General features: G+C 36.0%; 1 protein-coding gene across 3 annotated transcripts in view; it reads right to left on the bottom strand.

The window, feature by feature from the left end:
* PALS1 (protein associated with LIN7 1, MAGUK p55 family member) overlaps nucleotides 1-16,737 on the bottom strand; it is a 49,460-nt gene that overhangs the window by 10,475 nt on the left and 22,248 nt on the right. For all 3 annotated transcript variants that reach the window (XM_027459583.3, XM_072038884.1, XM_072038885.1), the window contains 6 exons: nucleotides 14,372-14,882; nucleotides 10,095-10,303; nucleotides 4,074-4,151; nucleotides 3,579-3,725; nucleotides 2,817-2,978; nucleotides 377-454 (listed from right to left, as the gene is read on the bottom strand). In XM_027459583.3, coding sequence (XP_027315384.1) covers nucleotides 377-454; nucleotides 2,817-2,978; nucleotides 3,579-3,725; nucleotides 4,074-4,151; nucleotides 10,095-10,303; nucleotides 14,372-14,738 — 1,041 coding nt within the window. In that variant the 5' untranslated portion in view covers nucleotides 14,739-14,882. The remainder of the gene's footprint in view (nucleotides 1-376; nucleotides 455-2,816; nucleotides 2,979-3,578; nucleotides 3,726-4,073; nucleotides 4,152-10,094; nucleotides 10,304-14,371; nucleotides 14,883-16,737) is intronic.

Consider the following 16,737-nt stretch of genomic DNA (forward strand, 5'->3'; position numbering starts at 1 on the left):
TTTTTCTCCCAAAGGATACTTGCAAATTACAGTAAAAATTACAAAATTAGAGTATCTGATTGATATAGAGAGAAACTACGGATTTCCAAATAGAATTTCACAAACATAGGTGGTGCTACTTCTATATTTTCTTAATATAGAAAATATTTTAGAAATTTTAGAAACAGGGTTAAAAATATACTGTATGCTTCAGCTTATCACTGTCAATAATTTTCAGTCGTTAATTCAGGTGTTAGACTGGTAATGATTAAACAATTAAAACAATTCTTTTTCTGTGTGTGTTCCACAATGTAAATGACCTACAGAACAACTTTCTTAGCACTACTGGAAAAACAGGGTATGTATCAAGGTCAAGAACTTACGTAAAACTACTTACAACTGTCTCCTTTGCAGGAGGTGGCTTGCTCTGTTGACTGGGAATCAACACGAAGGTCAGAGTGCCGTGCATGTCAGCCTGAGAGGAAAAATAGATTAACATACAGCATTAAAATCTGCCTTAAGATTTAAGAATTCTAATAAATAATGTTTTAGAAAATGTTTTTAAAATTCAAAACAGCAGTTCCTGAAAGCACATCATCTCTCTCTGATTTAAAAAATATAGTACAGATACAGATGCAGCAATTAAGCAACAGACTAGAAAGCCAATTCATATTTAAAAAGCCTAGAGTTCCAGATCATGTATAAAAATACATTATTTGAAGTGGAACACCTGTAACACTGAAGTAGAGACTTGAGAGAAATGGATTACCAAGAACTATATTCTCTTGTTCTATTTGAAAACACAAAGTAACTATGCTGTCAGGAAAAAAACATGTGGAAGATGATCCTAAAACTGCTTAAATGGAATGGCATTTTCAAATCTAAACATTACCACTATGCTTTTATGCTGTTAACATTACCAAAGTATACAAAACACTTTTTAAAAATTTAATTAGCACACTCAACTCCTGCTTCTGTGAAGTATCTAATATTGATATAGCCAGTATCTACAAAGAAAGTAGAATTTAATGTATCCTGGCTTTAAAGAACTCTTAGTTGTTTGCACACTTTTGTTCAGAGTGATTTTGCACACATAAAGAACATCTAGATAAAATGCAAGTGCCAGCCCCTGAAGAGGCCTACGTGCCAGCCCCTGAAGAGGCCTACGTGTCTCACTTCCTATGCATCATTCCATGAACCATAATAATTCATGTTCATAAAACTGAAGTGTACACACATCACAAAAAATTCAGACCTAGGGCTTAAATTAACATAACTGAGCATAACATGATTAGGCTGCAGGAAAGGAAAATCCACCATTTTTAGTCAGTATGCACAGCTTCTTTAGGAATGTGCAGAATTTTCAAGTGATAGCATGAATAATCTTGACTGAAGTCATGCACCAGGCCATAACCATTTTAGTTGCAAGGGGTGAAGCAAGAATTAGGAGGAAAGTACTTTATTTCTCCTGTGCTTGTTATGTATTACTTGGGGAATGAAGCTTTTTAAAACTTCAGCTTTGCATTACAAAATAAAAGACAACAAATAACCATAAAGATTAAAAATTAGTTTCTTAAACTAAGATTTTATTTTTTTAACCAATTGCTCTTACGTTCTATGGCTCTAAGTCTTATTCTGGAACTCTCATTTGCAGGACCTGTTCAAGTGCGGAACAAGATCTCTGCAGAGAACTGAACTGCCAGAGTTGAATTATCTGTTAAGCACATTCAAAACACTGTCCCATAGAGCATAAGAGCAGTACCGGGCAAAGGGAAATACTTGTAATTCCCAGTTATTAGCACCCTACCTTGCAGGTCCTTAGAGAGAATGTTTCTACATTTACTAGTGTCTGATGGATTTTTTGCCTGTTTTGCATCGCAGCTTTTGAACTGATGTATAGCTTTGCTATGAATGTTAAATGGGTAACAAACAGAAAAATACCTATCTTGGTAAACCACTAGACAAAAAAGTTTTTATCAGGAGGAAAAGAGTAAGAAGTCTGTTTATGTGAAGGTCCCATGTGAAACAATTTGTGGTTGGTTAAGCCTGGCCAGCAACTATGAGCCTCCCTCTGCCAACTGCTTACTCCCTCCCCTTCCCAAGGCAAGCTTGGGAGAGAATCAGGAGACTAACGTCAAGAAAAACCTCTTGGGTTGAGATAAAAACAGTTTAATAAGTGAATTTTCAAAAAAAGTGATGCAGAGGTAATCACTTACTGCCCATTTTTTGTTGCTGAGCATGATGTTACATGGTATGAAATACTATTTTGGTCAATTCAGGACATCTGTCCCAGCTGTGTCCCCTCCCAACCTCTTGCTCATCCCAAGCATACTCATGAGTGGGGACAGAGTGAGGGACAGAGAAGGCAAGCACTGTTCAGCAACAGCTGAAACATTGGTGTCACAGTCTAAACCCACAACACCACACATCTGCTATGAAGATGAACTCCATCTCAGCCTGACATGACCGCAGTCATACAGGCACATATATTAATTGTGGACTAAGCCAGAGATGAAGATGAAAAAAATCATGGCTTTTCATATGTAAGCAACGTTCTTGGAAGTCATTAAAAGCAAGTCTCAAGATGACAGATTGACTCTTTCACATTTTTCACATTCATTTTTGCATTTGACTGACATCATAGTCAGTAATATCACACTTAGCACGAGAAAGAAAGCTTGGAATGGCCCTTTACATGTGAACACTAGCCATCAGAATGAAAATACCTCTAGTTCTAAATATGAAAACGTTAATGACAAGCAGACCCAACAGGCTTCAGTCTGAGTATTTTTTTGCTCAACAAGTGAAAACAAGAAAACGATAAGTGCCCAACTCACCAGTAAATCAAAAACTTCATTAACATCTTTTCCACGAATCTCAATGCCATTAATCTCCAAAACTTCATCCCCTTCATGTAACAGCCCACTCTTCTCTGCAGCACCTCCTTTGACTATTCGACTGATGATGACAGAATCCATTTCATTACGAACAGTAGCACCCTGTGTAGTAGTAACAAATTCTGTATTTATTAAAAATATTCAACTCAATGCCATCTATTGTATGTATTTCAAGCCAGTGGAAGAACATTTTAGACTGAAAGAGAATGCAATTAACAGCTATAACCAATGCTTGAGTTTAAAGAAATTAATGTTTTTGTCTAAGTGTCACTGATTAAAGAACTGAACTGCTCTACAGTATAAGATTCATTACTGTTTTAAAAGCTTCCCTAAGGAAACTAAACACTTATTTGAAAGATACAACATAGAAGATGAGGTTTGTTTAAAAAATGCATCAGAAATAACCTTCCATAGTTGGCAGAAGGATATTAGCTCTCCTGAAACAAAGCCTGGGATAGTGACTTCTGTCGAAGTCCAAATTCAACTTGACAGAAGTTGTCCAGACTCTAAATGATAACGTCATAACAAAATGCACGCAAGTTTGTCATCTGTGACCATTTCTCATTAAGCTGGGTGGTGGATGATGAGATTTAGAAGCTAAACATAACTTCCACATCCAAATTTTCAAATTTTCATAGCAATCTGTGAAAGACAGAAAAGCTTACCTGCTTTACATGTAATGGAGTGAATACCAATACTTACCAATGGAATATCTCGCGCTTTCTCAATACGAACTATTTTAACTGTCTCCCCTCCATATGTGCCAACGTTCTCATAAATTCTTTCATCTGTCACAGGCTCTGGTTGCATTTCTTGCTCTGCAACCTTATCGTGAGCCAGTAGAAGTGCCTTGTGTTAAAGAAAATTATTTGTTAGAGAAAATTTTACATTTCATATGTACACAAAAAAGCAAAAATCAACGAAATTATGCTATTTGGAAAGTCTTTGTATATACAGAATACTGGACACTGACTAAAGCTATGAAAGATTTATCACAGCTATGTAGTGCCTACTGCTAAACACTTGGCAAAATTTTCCAATTAATTTGGAAAACACTACAATTAATATTTCGAACACAGTGTTGTGACTATACTTGTGATATCTCCTTCTTAAAAAAGAACCCCAGACATTGGTGCTGATGCTCAAAACAGCATCAGGAAATGTATCCTACAGATTAGAAGTCCCTTTTTGTCTTACCTGCATGTGAGGGGCATTCAGCAAAGCATTAAGCTCCTGCCCATCCTTGTGGTGACTGGGTTTCAAAACACTCTGTACCTAAAAAGAAATCAAGTAGTAAAGCTTTTATTCTACCTAGTGATTTATCAATCCTCCCTCCTCTAACTCAAGCAAAAAAAAAAATAGTTGCAATTATTTGTTTTACTAATTGTAAAATACGTGCATATAATTGTTAAACTAACTAGCCTAGTCTGAGCCTAAACTGAGCCTAGTTTAGCACACGTTAGAAAAACATATGATGAGACCACAAGACTACTCCAGCATGTCTTGCTTCAGTAATTATCTATTGAATGTAAGCTGGTATCCAGTACGTGACACATATTTGTCAATAGAAACTAACAATTAGCTCAGCTACCACAGAAGACATAGACCAAAAAGTTAAATTCCAGAAAGGAACCTAATAGCACAATCAGCCACCATGAATTCTACTGTGTGAATATGCTAGGTCTTTTCTAATAGACTGATTTCTCACTGAAGTGACTACATTTCCTTTTCCTTAAAAGCAGATGGTTTATTTCTGCCCAATATTTTGAGCAGCAGCAAGACCAAAGATTCCAAAACAGGTTTTATTCCAAAACAGGTTTTGCAACACTTGCTGGAGCCCCTGCCTCAGAAAGTGTAAGAGTCAAAACTTAAAATACCAACATCCCAATAAACCAGGTTTCTTCAGCTGATTTTTGCCAGGGAAAATAACATAATGCACATTAACACAAGGACTGTTTTTGCTCAAGCAGCTTTTGTTGCCAAAAAAGGTTTGCATTCTCATTCAGTTGAAGAGGCCTTGCCATCATTTCTGGCAAGGAATCCCTCCCTGTATGCTTCAAGGGAAAGCCAAGAGCGGGGACATTCCCTGTATCTGAAGGCAAGGCTGAAGAAGATACTTTCCATAGCCATTATCTTCAGGCTTTTAATCTGCATCAAAAGCACACCAGTCCAGCAGCACTAAAAAATCTGGAGGCATCATGAGCAGATTACAAATATAACAGCAGTGTTCTGTGAGATGGAAAACATTTATTTCCCAAGAGCTTTTTACTCTTAAGAATGAAAAAACGTAATGTAATTCAGAAAACTCACTGTACCAAGTGAAAATGACTTTTTTTGAACTAACAATGTATAAAAAGCCTTTATTCTGTAATTACCTGCAGAAATGCTAACAACTCTCATGGATGCTACCAGATAATAGAACTGAAAACAGTAAATGTAACTTTTAAAGTCTAGCAAAAGCTACTAAATGAATCGTTCCATGGAGCAAGATCTTCACATTGCCAACAAAACACCACCATCTGGAACAAGTTCCTGGGCTTAGCAATAAACCTGACACAGCCCCCAGCAGCTTTCCTTCTGACATCTCTAGAATATGCCTTATGGTAAACAAACCTGTTATAACTTAGAAAAGTCAAACAAGAAGACAACTTATGGTGTCTTTTTTTTTTTTGCACCCTCCTCTCCCCGCCTTCTTTTTTTTTTTTTTGAAAAAAGCCCTACACCTAGTCTCCTCAAAATTCTAGAGATAAGAAAGAATTCAGCTTCACATAGGCCTGACCACAGTTATATCTCTGCAGCTGCCAGGAAGCTTAGTCTGAATTTTGGGATGTCATTTATCAGATGTTCTAGTGAATATATCTCACTAATGGAATCAGAAACTTTTCCTCCCTCTTTTCTCTCTTCTACACAAGACAATTTCTTAGAGATTTATTTAAAGTCCCTAACATTCAATGATCTTTCATCTCTTGTCTTGAAAAAGCTAGAAGTTTTAAAGCCTTACTTATCCAAACTTTGAGAGTTTATTTTTTGTTTGTTTTTAAAACTAGAAAAACCCTTTCAGAAATAAATATAAAAGTCCTGCAAGCAAGGCAACATTTTGAACATGTGGCCAGATGCCAGAGGAAAAGATGTAATCATTACAGACATGTAGTACATTTCTCAAAAGTGAACTTGCAATTCTTTGTGAATTTGTACAAGAAATTAAGTACATGTATTTTGCATAAGAGCTACCAAAAATATACATTATTTATGGTAACATTTTCCTAGTTGCAACATGATGCACAGATGAAATATCCTGAAATAAAGGCAAACAACCAATTACAGAAAGGCAGTTATGTTTGGCTTGCCCCTCCTTTTATCTTCTTACTGCAGTTTTCCAGACAAAACCAGAAGAGTGGGATTTTTATGAACAAAATGCCAGGGACAGCATCTCCTATCCGTCTTCATTTTGACATGCCTTGTAACTTAGCCCAACCAACTGAACTTTTGTTTTGAATAATTACATTATTCAAATACTCCAATAGCTCCTCCTTCCTTACTTCCCCCTTTTCTAATAGAAAGGGGAATTTATTATCTAATCATTTAGTATCATGGTTGAAGCACATCCTCTGAGAAGCACTGATCTATTTTAATTACCTACACATGCTGTAGTCAACAGTATTAAGTATTTAGAAATATAGCTTATAGAAATCGAATCTATTAAGTATATTAAATAGCAAGAACATCTTCCAAGGTATCTGATATGCTGTGTTACAAGCCACAAATTACACACTGTCTTGAATGTTAAATCAAATATTCTTACAAGGTCAAGATTCAAATCATATTCCCATAATCCTTGCCCCCATTTTAGTCAAGTTTAAATGGATTAAAAATCAATTTAATTACACTTGATATTTAATGGCTATTTTTATAGGCAGACTACACACAGAGATTAGCTCTCTAAAATAAATTCTTTAAGCCTAAATGCTCCATTCCGCTTTTTCAATTCAATAAAGGTTTCTTAAAAATAAGATTAAAGAAAAATCTTGAGTTGTTTGTGCCTGATTACCAGAAGCAGAGAGAAAACTTAAGTACAAGTACACTAGTAATTTTAAGAATTCCCTACAGAAGATGAGAAAACAAAAGTGCACCATTCCCCTCTAATGTACTGTTAATGGTTAACAAAAAAACTAAAAGCTAAAAAGTTTTTACAACACATTGTTCACACACATTGTTTTATAAAAGTAAATAACCGTTTAAAGAGTAAATGAAAACAGATTTTTGAATCACAGTTCAGTGTGGCAAATGAAAACGTCCCCCAAACTCTACCCTTGGAAATATGTTTAATAGGAATCTTTACCTTTTTTCTTTTAAGGGAAGAAGAAAATTTCTGTTGAAATATGAAGTTGTGTTGCGAACTTTTTGTGTTAGGGCTGCAGATACATGAACTCTAGAACAGGTTCTCTTCCACACCATAAACCCTCCAACAAAACAGATGTTTGTAGCTTTAAACTGGGACATGCGCTACAAAACTGTTTCAGGGTTGTGTACTGTCACTGATGACCTGTACACTAAAATATGCACATTAACATAATGTTATGCATGTATATGCTATTTTTCTTCCTTGTAATGTCTTGTATTGTCAGATGTTATCAGTATCTTGTTGTTCAGGCTTTTGCAAGTGTCTTTAAAAACACCCTGATGTAGGCAAAGCTCTAGAAAGATGAAAACTGCTTTCTGGGGGAGCTTCCCATGCTTGTGTTCAGGGGTAAAGGCACAAACAAGCCACACTACAAGCAAAAATCTGGGCACACAAGCCAGAGACTTTGCTTGGGATAGGAGGTAGAGAATATTCTTTTCTGAAGCAGAAAATTTCCTTTCTTGTTAATAGAGACCTTAATAAGCCAAAAAAGAGACCTTTCCAAAAGGAATACGAGATTTGAAAAATGAGTCCGTGTCTTCTGTTCCGACAAGACTAGAAAATACAGAATAACACGAATGGAGGCATTAAGGTCTTCCTCTTGAGACGCTTTTGTTAGTCACAGAAATATTTGTCCTGAATTTTCAGCTGAATCACTTCAGGATCCTACTTAACATATTGCAAAATGTAAGTCACTTAAATATGCAAGAAGCTGAATCTAAATTACATCAGAAAATGGGAACAGACATATGCAATATATTGCCTCTTCAGGAATTTCAAGGCTGCAGCAAGACAGGGATGGGAGATGAAATACCAAAATGAGAGCAGGAACGTTTGCCTTTTATGTAATACTCTTCTGGGTGATGACAGAATCCATTGGATTAAATATTTTCTTTATGCTTAAATTTCTTTTTGTATTGTTGCTAAGACAAAACAGGCTTTGCACTGTTTTCTGATCTTAGGATTTATGAAACTACCTGAAAAAACAGAGGAGTGTGTTGAGAAAGTGAGGGGTAGAGAAGATTGCAGGGAAGAATATGAAAGTTTAAAAACAGACCTATAGTTTTCCTACGCTAATAGAGCTTTGCTAGTCACCAGAAGATTGTGGCTTGCAGGAGTAATTTAGAGTTGGAAAGCATATACTCTTCTTGGAAACATCCATTAAACACTTTCATATCCACTGGGGGGTGGCAACGGGATGATGACCCAACCAGATTTCCTAAGAGATGGATCTGTAACTTCATATATGTAAGTGGAGGTTCAAAAACTGACGTGCATCTGAGTAAAAACACAAACTAGGTCTGGATGAAGTGTGTGTTTGGGGAAGTAGTTTACAAATGGAAGTTAACTTAAAAGGTTCCTTCAGGCTCACAGACACTGAAGAAGCCTCGTGAGCATCTTGTAGCAGCCTAGAGGCAGACTAATAAGCCAGAGGCAAGCTCATAGGTAAAATACTCCCACTTGGTTTTGGTGCAATCTTACTGACAAACCTAAACAGGAAAATCCAGAGCTGCAAATTAATCAGCACACTGTGCCTTTAGAGACCATTTAAGTGACATCCCTCAAGAATTTGCAATTTCTTCTGCCGAAGAACTCCAAGCTTGCTACGTTTTCTTTATTTGCAAGATGAAAAACTAGGAAAAGGACAGTGTAAAGAGATGTTGAAAAAAATGCTTCTAATTGGACAAAGAAAACCAGATACTAGGAAAATCATGTTACTGCCATGCTGAAATTAAAGTGAGGTGCCTTTGAGTAACTAGAAAATGCTTATATACTGGCTCACATGAGCTGGGTTTCAGAGCAGGTGAGTTTGGTTGACTGAGTGCATTTACCTAGCCTCTGGATCTGGCTTTGCTGAATACAACCTTGTTACACCGCACTCACGCCGTGGTGCATTCATACTAGCCAGCTTCAAGTTAAAAGAGGATGTCCACACAGGTGCGGCCTCACTGCCCTGCACTACCCTCAGGCACCAGGCCATGGAGCATGCAGGTAACGTGAACCAGCAGCCACTCTCTCAGAGGTCTAGCCACATCCAGCCCTGTGTGAAAACTCATTCTGTTCTCAGCAACTTCATATCTGATTAATTTTCCATAAATTACTTCTACTGATTATAAAGCTATTTATACAGGTATTGATCATCAGTATTCAAGTGAATAAAACTCAAAGAAAACAGCTAACTTGACTGAAACTGTATTCAAAGTATTTCAAACGGTTAAGATCTCACTGGAAAGACTGAAGTTAAAAACCTTAATTTTCTAAGAGCATACTTTATTAATTTCTAAAAACCATATCAGGTCTTATAAAAGAATTGTCATCTGTCAGACAAAATTAAATGTAATCTGACTAGCACAGCAGTCATCAGAACACAGGAATTAAGTATGAAGGTATCTGTTGCTCCCTTTAGAACAGAATGCTTGTTTTCCAGTACAGTTATATTTTCAGAGACGCCTCTTTACCATGGCTCAACTTGGAGGAAAGTCACAATAACAGAACTGTAATTCAATTTCTGAATGCTTGGAATAAAGAATACTGAATGCAAGAAGTTACATTTTCATAATTGCTCTCATGTCTATGTTTAAACCATAGCTTTTCTGTTGCATATCTACCCATGCTAAAAAAGCGAGTTCTTATCCCTAAAATACTTTTCTGGTTACTGTCTGGAAATGTGGAAAAACTGGATATAGCAATCAGTGACTATTATAACCATTTTATATTTAACATTCAGTAACCCAGACAAGCTTGCCAGGAACATATTTCAACAACAGCTATGATTATAGGTTTCACATATGTATCACAGAGATGCATACTGTACATACCTCTTGTGCTAGTTCTTGTGCATTGGAGATGAGAGGATATGGAGGGCTGGCTTTGTTCATATGCACTGTAACTGCATTGTGTATCTTAAATGCATTCTGAAAATCAGTATTTTGAACAAGCTGTAAAATGAGAGAGATATCCTCTTGGCTCTGAGGGTCTACCAAAATGTGCTGGATATGCTTAAGAGAAGTTAACAGTTCTTCCACTTCTAGGTAGGAAATAAAATAAAAATAAGTTAGAAGTTAACAGGCTGATAACATTGTAATGTTTGCATTAAGATTTTTACCAAAAATGGTATTCAGTATTTTAAATCAACAACGATGTATGTAAATTTGTTATCTATTATTCACTCTGATGTTTGTTTGCAGAACATATCAGAATCAAAACAAGGACCTCAAGTCACTGTAACATATAAACAAGCTGATACATGATTTAAATTTTAATTCCATATTACAAAAAACCTCTGAAGTCACTGATATGTAAAAGATCCAATAACTGCAGTTCATGTATAACTAAATGTGAAAGAGGGACTATTTTGCAATATGAAAACAACTGTTTTGCTAAACCATTCTTGATTCACTGTGTACTAAGAGTTATTTCAATAGACCTTCCCATGTGTGTATATGTAAATTATATATTGCTTACTTATACAACGAGTGATTGATAAGTAAGCTATACAATTTACAAGTATAACTTTATGCTTAGTCTTACCAGCTTAAAATAAGAATGTATGAAAAATAAAAAGGGAGAAAAACCTATGATCAAAATCATGGAAGTCTTTTGCGCTACAAATCTGTATCTTTCACATCCTCCTGCAGACCAAAATATGGTGGGTGTTGTGCGTATGAAAATAATGTATGCTCTCTCACACATCATGTAAAAATATCAAACTTTCTCAACAGCAAAGAAAATCCCAAATTTTAAAACTGTCAGCTAATACTGAGGTGAACCTCCCTTACTGGTAACAAAACACCAGCTTCGAAATGGTTTTTGTTTTTACAATCTTCATTATTCATTCATTCTGAGCCAATTAAATAACATTAAAACAGGAATGTTATCAAGACACTAGCTAGGTTGCCTTTAAAAAAAAATCATGGTAGACTTGGATCACCAACATGAATACTCCACCAAGGCGTTTCCTTTACCTATTTTTAACCTCAGACTCATCAGTACACTGAACAGAAGACTCAAGATAAACTTTGAGTGCAAGTTTAAAATGGCTGATCAAGGGCACATGAAATCTGTAAAACCTTGTAAAATACGCATATCAACCAAGTGCAATGTTTGTAATTTCAGGCAAAGCATACCTAAATAAATGTTTTCAATTTAGTGTTTAAGTCAGTCTTCTGTACAATGAAAGGAAACAAACACTCCCAATAGAGTATTTTACTGTCCGCAGGACAATTAAAAAACACACCCCAAAACCATTCCACACATGTTAAAAATATCTTACCCACCAAAGGTCATAAGCTTCTTCCTATAACAACCAAGGAAACAAGGAAACAGAGCAGTACAAAAGCTGCACTGAAAGCTCAGATACAGGCTGGGCAGGATATTCCACAGGTGAAATCCAGTATAGCTCAGAACAGTAATTAAGAAGGCCAGCATCTCACTAGGGGACTGTATACAAAATATAGTGCCCGTCACACAGGGAAAAGCCACTTGAAGACTAAAGAACACTTAGATGGCAAGAATATTTACTAAATAGGATGTGGTATGCTGGCACATTTCTTGCCTAGCTGAATACGTAAAACTACCAAAGCATCTCAGCAACCAGTTTATCTCAGACTGAGGAAGTGTATTATTTCCAAGCATTAAAAAAAAGTGTAGTGGAAAACAGATGTTATTGCACATAAAGCTCCTATTAATACCTAATCAGTTAAACACACATCACAATTCTGTTGTTACTGTTACTAGGTTCAAATAAGTGATGCATTAGAGAACCTAACTTACCTAACTATGTAACATCCCTTATGCACATAAATGATTTTATTCAATTATTTGTGAATTCTCTACTTCCCTTATGTATGCATGTACTTAAATTCTCAGACATATATGCACACAGATTTGTTATGCACAATCACACAGATCAGTAATAACTCCATATAAGACATAAATAAATGTAGAATAATGGGTATCTACGGTATAACTGTAATAAGAAAATGCCCCTTCCTAGATACCTCTACATATTCTCCTCTTCAGCCCTTTGCTAGTGCCTTCTATCTCACCCTTTCTTACAGATCTACCAGAGTGCTCTCCTCCCCATCTAATTCCCCTCTTAATTGAATCTTCATCTGTGCTGGATGTAAAAGCCCCGTGTCAAATGATGATTCTTGAAGGAACAGCAAGTACCCCTGCCCTTCATCAAGATACTTTAAAAAAAAAAATCTTTAAAAAGAAAAGAATCACAAGAAATGGTTGCAATACATAAAGTGAAATATTCCCACTAAGCTAGAAATCACTTCCTAAGTAATTTGTTGAATTGTAAAAACATACACAAAAACGCATGAAAATCTGGCTTTACTCATGCCTCACTCTTTCTAGGTCCCTGTTTATGAATTCTAAATTATAGATTTCTTTTTGTAGTTTTGTTTTTTGTTTTAAATAAACACCAGGTAACAAGACTCCATTCTCTAGACATTCCCTATTGAAAGAGTTGTCTAGAAAAAAAGAAGTTCAGTAAATGACTAATATCTGCATTTACTCACAGACAAGTCAGGGTTCTTTTGCAGAACGAGTCCATTTTAAATTGCAGACCAATTAGCAATCCACTGTTGTTTTTTTTTCTAAAGTCTTCTTTTACAAGAAACACTGCTGTCTTTTTTTCCAGTAGACTATGAAATGGCTGGAATGCGATGGAGCACCGTGCAATATACTTATTAATCAAAAGACTGCTAGAGAAAAAATACGCAACTGCAGGGGAGGACCCGTGGTTACTGCTTAACACAGTAGATTAGAAAAAGAGCAAAAGAAAATAGCTGTGCTTATCACTTCAAACAAAAATGAACAAACTTAGTGATATTAAGTTGGCTTAATTATATATTACCACCAATACCTTAAGTTCTGTATAGATCTCTTTAGAGTACCCAATGTGCTAGTGCTAGCTCTCTAACGTTCCATATACTACTTGAATCAGAGGACTAAGAAAACTGTTTTATCCAAAACGATTTCTAGAAGTTTGTTTATATTTATAAGTAATCTTTGCCAAAAGCATTAAAAATAAGCAGGTATTCCCCTCAAAAAAAAAGTTTTCATTGTAGTTACAAAAGGTTTACTTACTTGAAGCATCAGTTACTCATTTAACTAAGTTAGCAGAATAAACAGTAGTGAACAAAATATTTTCTGCCTCTAAGAATTACACTGCTGTGAACAAGCCAGTTAAATACTTAAATGCACATGTTCTAGATGTTCAGAAATTTATTTCCACTAGGTCTGCTGTCTAAATCACATCTTGTTTTGATAACAAACATGCCCTTTGAAATTTTAATTAAGCGTCCCATTTTCTCTTTATAAACAATATCTTATTACATATATTTTTTGAAGATGAAAAGATTAAAGGATTGGCAAAGATATACCAAATTAGACATTAGCACTTATGAAACATTTTCAAAACTAAAACCACAGACAATTGAGTGAATGCTGTTATTTAAACCCCTATATTTTGTGCACATGTTATGGATTAACAAAAAAGCTAAGCTAAAATCCATTTTTTTTTAAACATGAATCAATAACAGTAGTTTAACATATTTGTAATTCATTGGCACCTGACAATTTTTATTTAGGGTTCTGTTAACAAAGGTTAGAGATTTGTCAGGTGATGAATCAGGCTCACTTGGACAGCAAATGTGGAAATATGGAAGGAGTCAGAAGCAGTATAGTTCAGAAATTCAGTAAAATCACACAAAGTACGAAAGGTTTTATTGTACGAAACAACATGTTAATTCATTGCTTATTCTGGTCTGTCCTTCATCAAACATAAGGAAATTCGGTGGCAGTTGCACAGTTTTCCCCACCTTAAGATGACTGAGACATCCAAGGAACCCAATAGCATTCTAGAGTTTGTTTAAATGCCCTCCAAATGGATCAGTTTTGAAAAGCCCCTTGCTGGAGAACATAACCTGATGGCTAAATGAAGAACAACCTTAAGTCTGAAGGACCAGAAGACTTGGAATCCAAGTAGGAAGAATTAGCTAAACCATGTTTTTAGTCACCTAGAAGAACATTAATATTCAATTAAATATTTTCTCCATTACCCCATTCATTGCATTTTACCTACCTAGTGTCTTCACAGTATAATGAGGACTCTCCAAAACAATCCCTTCTTCTGTGTCAAATATTGGATTGTCTATTCCAGTTTTAGGAGGAATTTGTGCTAATTTCTTAAGCCTCATAGAAGCAGTGAGGTCCAGTTCTTGTTTCTTTCCCTCTTCTTCCCGCCTGCGCCTCATGTCCTCCTGCTGCTGACGGATTCGCTCAAGCTGAGCGCTCCGCCGCATGGGCATCATCCTGGAGCCCAAGTCCCCCGGGCAATCAACAGCCATTTCTCGGTGCTTCTGAGGTTCCTCAGGAGATGCAAGATCCACATTTTTTGTTTCACTGTCAGAATCTTCTGTGATGTGTCCATTCATATGAGAAGTTGTCATGATTATTTGTAATTATGCCTATTCTCTTCAAAGACAAATGCTATTAGGCCAGTTTTTGTTGTGATGCTGTGTAAAATCCATTATAACTTCAATAATATTTCCCTTCCATCACAAGGCAGTTGAAGAAGCATCCAGGATGAAAATCTAATGGAAGACATTCAAAGGAAGCTAGTGAATAACTGTATTAATAACAAAACACCTAAGACAGTTTTTCAAGGCTCCAGACATGAGAACAACAGAACCCTCCCTCCACATTTACATAGTGCTTCTTCCCTTATAAGAACTACAGAACCCTCACAAATCTGATTCATTCATTTTAGTAATTTTCACGTGCAAATATTAGAAAGACCACTGTTAAAACCAATGCTAAAGTTCCTTATAAATCCGTGTCAAAGCATTGTATTTTTGGCATTTAACATACACAATTGCAAATTAGCAATTTCTGAAAGTTATCAATCAGTTTTAACTTATTCTCTCACTCCTAAAAATTCCAACACAAGCTATGCCTACGATCCTACAAACACTAAACACGAATAACTTCTTATAGACAACATGCTTACAATAAGTTCAATAAACACACAAAAATATTTGTGTGTATTGCTCAAAAACTGAGGTATTTTCATGTAAACACAGATTCCCAGGTTTCAGAGAAGACAGGTCTGGCACAGAGCTCTTGCAAAAGATACTATCTAAAGAAGTCTGGAGCTGCACTTACACAATTCCAAGTAGCCATAAAGTCTTAGGATAAGTTCACGTGGGCAGCTATTCTTAATACTTCCTGTAGACATGCACTAAAGCGGAAAGTATTAAATACAAGAGTAGAAATCTTCACACGTGCAAACACACATATATTTGACAGTATACAGTAATTTCCACAGGCAAGTAGTGACATTCCACTATACTCCAAATCCAGCCTTTCATCCTGATATGGTTTATCATTCCTGTTGATTCAGGCTAAAGAACCTAAGCCTCACAGTACATGCAGTCACTCAGCTCTTAAATACAACACATAGCTGTGTCTTACAGCACATTGCCTTTTTCTTTCTGCTTTCTCTGTCACAAAGACGTGTATATATCAACCTCAATATGTCAAATTAAAAGGTAATAAAATAAATAAATAGTTGTACAGAGTTACAACTAGCAATTGTGCTTGAGGTTTTAAATTCCTTTTTATCAGGTTTCCTTTGCTATCTATTATTTACTGAGTCAAAAGAAATCATAGAATCATTAAGGTTTGAAAAGACCACCAAGATCATCTGGTCCAACTACCCCCCTACCACCAGTATCGCCCACTAAACCTTGTCCCTAAGCACCATGTCCAACCTTTCCTTAAACATCTCTAGGGACAGTAAGTCCACCACCTCCCTGGGCAACCCTTTCCAATGCCTACCTAAATACTACAAAGCATCTCAAAGTTGTATTACAGAAAAGCACTGGAAGCACCAAGACAAGAAAAAAAATCAGACCAAATGTTTGTGTCTGGAGGAGGACAGGAAGGCTGGTTATGTTGTAATTAAGTTGAAAATTAAATAGCAATAGTACAGCTTTGGAGGAGCAGCAACAGACACTCCTACACAAGTTTCTGCCAGCTTGCAATCCTAAGAATGTACAGTTTTCTATTTTCATTAGTAGTATACAGCCACATACAGCAACAGCAAAATTTTCTTCACTTATTTCTTCCCTAATCACTACAACCAGTTATTACTAAAATTTTCAAGTAAATCTGAAAGCATTTCTAGGTAGTGTAAAATCTTTTTTTGCCTTCTAAAGATGCTTAACTGCCCTGCACTGATACGCAAAATAAACAAAAATCAAGCAACCACCAAGAAAAGCCCATCAAAAGCTATACAGTATTGAGGCAAGCACTGCAAGTTTTGCACAGTCAACTAGTGCCTGTAAAACTTTCTCTAAGTACACAACTTAAAAAGAACAGCTTTTTGAAAAATGGAGTCAAAGTTTGTATTCAGTAAGAGTTATATAAAGCACTGTGCCAAAATGG

The sequence above is a fragment of the Anas platyrhynchos genome, chromosome 5 (genome assembly GCF_047663525.1).
Source record: "Anas platyrhynchos isolate ZD024472 breed Pekin duck chromosome 5, IASCAAS_PekinDuck_T2T, whole genome shotgun sequence".
Taxonomy (NCBI): Eukaryota; Metazoa; Chordata; class Aves; order Anseriformes; family Anatidae; genus Anas; species Anas platyrhynchos.